This window comes from Petromyzon marinus, chromosome 2, assembly GCF_048934315.1.
Source record: "Petromyzon marinus isolate PM22_M1 ecotype Great Lakes invasive population chromosome 2, UKy_Petmar_22M1.pri1.0, whole genome shotgun sequence".
Lineage (NCBI taxonomy): Eukaryota > Metazoa > Chordata > Hyperoartia > Petromyzontiformes > Petromyzontidae > Petromyzon > Petromyzon marinus.
The window spans coordinates 9,675,751-9,683,230 of NC_133668.1; the positions used below are offsets into that span (position 1 = coordinate 9,675,751).

General features: G+C 40.7%; 1 protein-coding gene across 3 annotated transcripts in view; it reads right to left on the bottom strand.

Annotated features, from left to right (window-relative positions):
- ELP2 (elongator acetyltransferase complex subunit 2) overlaps window positions 1-5,881 on the bottom strand; it is a 48,394-nt gene extending 42,513 nt beyond the window's left edge. For 2 of the 3 annotated variants that reach the window (XM_032964320.2, XM_032964319.2), the window contains exons 1-6: window positions 5,697-5,879; window positions 2,837-2,927; window positions 2,618-2,688; window positions 1,858-2,038; window positions 1,318-1,395; window positions 1,100-1,164 (exon numbers count right to left, since the gene is read on the bottom strand). In XM_032964320.2, coding sequence (XP_032820211.2) covers window positions 1,100-1,164; window positions 1,318-1,395; window positions 1,858-2,038; window positions 2,618-2,688; window positions 2,837-2,927; window positions 5,697-5,828 — 618 coding nt within the window. In that variant the 5' untranslated portion in view covers window positions 5,829-5,879. Of the gene's footprint in view, window positions 1-1,099; window positions 1,165-1,317; window positions 1,396-1,857; window positions 2,039-2,617; window positions 2,689-2,836; window positions 2,928-5,696 lie in introns of all 3 variants that reach the window. The other variant, XM_076069576.1, reaches the window with a different exon arrangement.
- Between the last annotated feature and the right edge of the window lie 1,599 nt (window positions 5,882-7,480).

A 7,480-nucleotide genomic window follows, 5' to 3' on the forward strand; every position in this document is an offset into this window, starting at 1 on the left:
ATGGGACCCAAACTAATTTTCTACAGCCTAATTGTCCATCTTTCATAATTAAATAAACCCTAGGCAAGGGTTGGGGGGAAGAATGTACATGCATATACTGCAAGGTGAAAGCTATTTGTGAGCAGGGCACATTCCGTCTGCAAAAAGCGATAAAGGCCCTTGTATTGATGGACACAAATGTAATTAACCCTGTCTGACAGAAAGGTGGGCCCTACCTCTGCTTGTCACCCACTCTCTACTATTGCTCCAATTTTCACCCAACACCCACTCCTTGTCGCACCCACTCACTCGAATGTAACAATGGCTGCCTTAAAGCTATTGGTTTGTGGTCCCGGGCAAGAGTAAGCCCTGGAAATAACCAGGCAGCACAGGCGAAAGATAAGGCGCCCTTGGGTCATTTTAATGCATTTTTGCATTGACAATTCAAGTGAGTACGCTTGATTATATTTTATTCATATAATGAAAAGGCCGGTACATATTTCGATTTGGAAATAAATTGTATTTTACATCACTCAATTATTTCCCAGTACTGAATAACTGGTTCACATCTGGTAATGGTGTGTAAAATTAAAGGTATACCATTTATTTCTAAAGCTACCTATTGTGGTCTAGTTACTTTTAGAGCACAATTTTTTGCACATTTAGTCATTTTGTTGCTGCAGTAGTAGCACTTTCAAATAACAAGAAATGAGTCTGAAATTCTTCATGGAAAAGCAGTGAATGATGCTCGCCATAGCTGCCAATTACCCCTGGGGGGTGTAAAATCATTTTGGCAGCAGCAGAGCGTAAAATGGAGAATTCAGCCGAGTGAAACCACTCCCTGTATTTACAGATTTCAAACAAGGAGAAGGGAGGAGGATAGCAAGCTCCAACGATTTTCTGTACTTTTTATAAGAACCCCAATCTAGTAAATCTCCAGTCATGACTTAAAAAAACAATCCCACATATGACAATAGAAAGTCTCAACTTTCCATCATTTCTACTTATCTTTAAAAACTGACAAAAAAAACGTAGTGTTTAGGTACGGAATTTTCACTTTTCAAATGTGTTTTATCCTGGCTCAGAAATGTATATCAGATGCCCACACAAAGTTACTCACCTGCCCATTTTGCTGAGTATACAGCTGCGATTTACAACCATCTCCTCCACAGGCGAGTATGGGTTCTGGTTGACAAAACAAGTAAATGACTGAATAAATATATCAGCTTAACAACATCAGTCCAGTGTTGTAGAATAATACCATGCTTTTAATGTTTTTTTTCCCAGTATTGTTAAAATATAGAATATACAGAACTGTACTTGTATTAAATAGCGCACCTTTCGATCCTGGTAACTCGGCAAGAGAGATATCCATTGCGAATCCCGTTCCAAATGAAAGTTCTTGAACGCATTCAACTACAAACACAAATGCATGTGTCACATACCTCTGACCACTTGATCACAATTGTTGGAACAAATAGGCTGCTAATTAGATTTAGTTGAATGTTTCTGGATTGCATGAAAAAGCATGTGTTATCATTCATTAAACATAACTATTTTAAAACTTCAAGGATAATAATATAACATTTAAATTAGACAAGACTAAAAATCAATCTGCCATGTACTATTAGTGGTACTGTGATGTATTAGAGAATATTTACTGCTAAATAAGTAATATTTTATTCTACTTTTAATACATGCTCTCCGCTCAAAGACTTCTTGCCATTTAATGAGAGCTATTATGTCTATGGTTTTGCGCGACCCACTGGTGTAAATTACTGTTATTAAAATTATGATCCAATTATGCTTTGACTTCAATAGTAAATATTAATTAAATTTGTAAAAATCAAACTAATACAGTTGTGAGCCAACATGTACCCTTGGATGCAGCAACATCATCATCTTCTGTAACGTGCCTAAGCCAAATCCGCACGGTGGAATCAGCAGCAGATGTGACAAGCATTACAACGTCAGGCTCATCTCGCCTGGAGGCCAGGGAACGGCCGTCCACTGCTGTCACTGCCCCTTTGTGTCCTTGTAACTTTTCAGAGCATACAAACTGTCAATTTGTGACATTGTGGAGGGGGGGGGGAGAAAAAAACAAAATAAGAATAAATAAACCCAGCTCTATTTGGATCACAGACAAAACCAGTAAAAGTAATATCTTAAGTCATGCTATTGATATTATATTGGTGTTTGGTATTAAATACCGCTGTTATGGCAGAGATATAATGTCTAATTTTCCCAACATTATAAACATATTGGCTCGCACACTGCGCTCACACGGTGATCTGAGCTCGATTCCTAAATATCAAACATTACTCTGATCAGCGTGAAGTCTAGTTGAAACAAACCCCATGACTGACACGGCACGGGGAGGCCTTCATCCAGCGGTGGATTAAGGGCTGAATTCTTTTTCATTATTTTTTTTGCCTGTTACTAATGTTTACATTTTTTATATGTAGTGGCAATTTAGGACAATATAACAATAGTTTTTTTTATATATGTTGTAGTGGGTTTAAACTTTGAACCCGATTTTCATTTTAAAATTTCACAAAAACACGTTTGGTATTCTGGATATGTACACAACAGTAGGGTGAGGTGAACAGTAAGCAGCGAGCAAAATTATTGTACCAACCTGAGAGTTCTGCTTCACCCAAAGGATAGCGATATTATCAGACCCTCCCGAAAGGAGCTCTGTTTCAGGACCTTAAACAGGATTACAAAACGCAACACAGTTTTGTAATAAACCACTGAGCAATAGGAAATAAAGCCGTTTTATGTCCGGTAAACCATTAACTGAGCAATAAGCTTCGGTAAAATGTCAAATAACTTGGTGTGAAGCAGTAAAACTTACTCAGGTCATTCTTTTGAATCCAATGTACACAGTTTACTCGTTGAGTGTGCTCATTTAGAGTGTTGTAAACAAACCCAGCAGAATTTTCCTTCTGAAAAACACACAAAATTAATAATGTTTTTTTTGTAAACAGTACCATACATGCAAAATGCATCTCAAGCTGGAAGGGAGCCAGGTAGTGAGCTGGCACCAACAAATGCCCAAGCTCTGCAGTCCTTTTATTTCGATATTTTCAACCAATGAATGTGTATATTACAATTAATGTGTATATTACATTGCGACTACAGTCTGCACTCTGTCGTAGTGGTCCATAACATTCGGAACATTTAAGCAATTTTCCCCGCATCAGTCATTTCAATACATACGGTAACGATTATAATGACATTAAGCTGAAGCGGTTTTAAGACGACCAGTAGCTTTGAACATAAAAAAAATCAGAATTGCCAATTATTTACTGGGACACGAACAATTACATTAACATTTACAGCAGTTGTTCAGTGCCGTGTTGAACAAATGGAGGAACAGTGCCAAGCCACAAGTCACAAATTGTCATCTAGTCCAAAGCAGAGTGCAATGATCAAAAAAGCACTCAGTTCAAATGACCTGATATACAAGTCCTATATGAATGCATTGTAGAAAGATGTACAGTGTTATCTAATGTAAAGGCACATCTTCCCGGCTAATGATGATCACTTATGCATCGCAATTATAAGAACCATTTTGCTAAATCTATTCAGCCTTGCCTGAATGTGTCGCAAGGCTGGCAACATCAGGTTTTTTAACATAGGGTTTTTCATGGTTTTAATAAAAAAACGATCTCAGATGGCCAAAATCCGGATTTATTGCTTGCCAATCCGTATAATTATAGCCCCACCAAAGAGAATACAAACAACACGTTATGCTACAAGATGGTCAAGGGTCACAAGATGCCGATGGAGTATTTGGCTGTCCGATGGCAGTGAGTGGCCTGAGCTGCAAAAGATCGCCGTCAAGCTGTTCAGCATTGCCACGTTCAGTGCCGCATCTGAGAGGAACTTCTCCACCATGGCCTTCATTCACTCCAAGTTGAGGAACAGCCTGAGCGTTAAGTCGGTAGAGAAGCTCGTCTTCATCAAGAGCAACATTCCCGCCTTCTTCGACGGTGCAGTTGAGATGATCAAAAAGGACAGCGAATCCGATGACTCTGGCGCCAATTAACAACTTGACTTGCCGGATTAAAACCATCTTTTTTATATATATAACTAATAACCCGATAAAATTTGCAAAGAAAAATCTGTTTTTTTCCACCCTTGATGTGTCGTGACAATGCAACCACGAATAAACCAGGCCACTTATCACCACCAATGTCGACTCTGTAAACATAGGAAAAATACGAAAATATGATTGATCACATTAGCCAATGAGATACTAACCCCACCTCTTAAGACTCACACTACCCAACTAAACACTTATCTCTAACCCCAACCCGAACAAACTAGCCAGCCAGCCTCGAGCACTATCCCAGGGATCGGCAACTAAAATAACACGAAGAGCCATTTTTTTCCTAAATCGGTAACGAAAATGTAATTGTGTATTTCAAGAGCCGCAATTGCATGTGAATACGAGACGGTGGTCCGAAATACATGACGTCAAGAAGCAGTTCCTGAACGAGCCGCATGCCGCTCCGCAGCCGCAGGATGCCGACCCCTGAAATGCGTTTATCGAGGACTCCTTTTCAGTGTTGATTGCTTTTCACTCGTTTTCACATTTCAGTGTTGAGTGTGTCAAATGTTACATTCTTTAAACATATTTTACATTTAATGACTTCTGAGGATTGAGACATATCGGTATTTTTTTTGTCTAGAAATTAACTTTAGTTTCATAAGTTATTTGAGGAATACTTTCGTCAGAAGGGTTGCGATGACGTTTGATAGATTTGACAATATAGATATGGTGCATGAAAAAAAGTCTGCTTTGTATATGTAATGGTGCATTGGTCTGGAAGGCATGTCCACCAAGATGTTTCACTCACACCCTTGCAAAACCATGTACACATCTACAACGGAGCATACGCAATGTTGAAGCCTGGTTAATACTGTTCTTGGATGGCAGACTGCCTTAAAGTATTGTCAGGATTTTACTGTTAATTGGTAGTTGAAATCTGTACAGTAGTTGGATTACGGTGATGCGTGCCGTTTGTTGGGGTTGTTTCTGAGCGGATAACTTCTGGCGGAGGACCTAACCGAGTCAACCCAATCAGTGCCTCTGGATGTTGACAGCTTGACAGGTGCAGCCAACTCGACAAACGTTCCGAGTCCATTGAAGAGCTACTTTAGTGACACATTAAATACCCGACTGGTTACAATATTAGGTCAACTCAATGCATGTTAAAAGTGTTATCCTCTTGGTATGAGTTTTCTCCGCGCACATGTCAAACATTAGGCAAACATCCCAATGCCAGATCCTCCTGAAATTCCAGACTTCGATAGAGGTGTTTAACCACGCAACAAAACAAGAATACAGTCATCTCTATTAATTTAAGCTTTTGCGAGGCAAAAGTTGTACACGAACCACGATTAGTATTCAGAATGTTTTTTTACACCATGTATTTCGTACTGGTGGTTATGAAATGTGATCTTGCAATGACGCTGCTCGGCCCTTTATAAACGTGCAACTGTTGCAGCAAACCGATGGCTGTGCTTGGTGAGAATAAATAACCACAACTCCAACACAAAGCCCCCGACAAAATCAATCATCAGGAAGAATGAGAGACACAAACTCGCCCAGCGGAGACTGGCAAAATGAGGCGCAATGCCGCAAACGCAACAGCGTAAACCTTATTCAAATGCAATCAGCGAAAGAACTAAGGAATTGCGCGAACCTGGGGCACGTAGAGCACCACAGAATTCGCCGAGCCGAAGCTCACGAGGCCGTTTCGGCCCCAGCACACCGCGTGCGGGGCCCGGGTCGCGCTCGCGGCCACGTGGCTCAGCTGCACCGTGGGCGCCGCCATCTTCCAACGAGGGGGGCAGTGCCCGAAGACCGCAGACGGCGAGCCGCAGCGGACAAAAGAAAGCCTGTGGGGAAAGAAACGCGATTTGAAACTCCTGTGCTGTGACGTGAGGCCAATAGTAGTACTGTACTTATAAGGTTATCTAAATGCTAAAATGTCAACACGTTTAACAATTCTGCAACGTACAGTGTAAAGAATAAATGTAGATAAACCAAATATCAACCATTACGATATTTATTATCAAAAGGGCATTACAAATTAAAATACTGCAGCCGCCATTGCATTGATACATTGGCATTGCATCATGAATGGCAATTGTGTTTACAGAACGTAACAGATATGGAGAAATTATCATGTATTCGAGAAGTTGAAATATTTATACTCTGTGGTGAAATGATTTATTCCGATATTTTAAAAAAATTCATTTGTAGGTAATTTCCCCTGTCCTTTTTTCAAGAGAGACCAATCACAGCACAATTTATTGTTGCTACAATCACACGTAGCAACACATATATAAACACACTAGCCTTTTGCCCGTCCAAGGACGGGTGTATTTCAGTAAATCTGAAACTTGCAAGCGACAAGCAGACCGCGACGTGATATTCATTGCATCAATTCGTGTGTAATTTGTAAGGGCGCGGTGACACAGACTTATTTCATTTAAAGGTTAAAATCCCTTGTTCATCATGACGTCCTTTTTACTTTGATGTCTCAACAGCGTCACGGAGATCACGTGACGTAAGGGTTCTGCCTTCGTAGTGAGGGTTGTCAGTTGACGCTGAGGAGGGGGGAGGAGGCGCCTCGCCCCCCCCCATGTGGAGTGACGTCAGCCGCTAATTATTATGAATGGGGGGGGGGGTCCATTTGGAGGACGTCACCTGTTCATGCTTATTAATGAGGAGGGCTGGCCAACGTGGAGTGACGTCACGTGCGGGACACATACATTATTGGCTCATAGTAGAAAATTCGTCAACAACACTGCCTCTAAAAGAAAAATATATTAGAACGTTTTGAGCAATGCCCCATTTGTCAAAGCAGAAAAAATGCACAATCTAAATGTGCAATGAAAAAGCGGCATTGCCGAAAATGTGTTGGGTATTTTTGTTTGTTTTAAATCACAGGACAGTAACTATGAACACCAGTGACTTTCGGTTATCTGAACCGGTGAAGAGGGAGAGGTTTCTTCACCGGTTCAGTGAAGTATGGTCAAACATCCCCAATGACCAACAAGACATAGGGAGGCCTTTATCCAGCTGTGGAATGGCATAGAGCTGCAACCAGTCAAACATGGAACATTCGGCCAACGTTGATCCAACGGTTTCAACCACATGCCAACGTTAGCACAAAGTTGGCGTGTTTCCTGTGAAATTATCTTATTGACGATACTTTTGGCATGCTTACAAACAATGAACCAACATAAATACACCCTATGCTCTACTACCTGTAATATCACAGACATTTTTCAGGAGTTTGTCGGTCTTTATTGACAGATTAAATATTCACCAGTTCTGTCAAGCGTGACTATCTGGCACGAGGCCGCTGTATAAATGTAATGTTCAGTGAAACTCGTGAAGGAGTCTGAAAGCCTCCATAAGGACTGATAGGTTCTCCAACTCCTCACTAAATTCTGATCAAACACCCTGGGTAATATC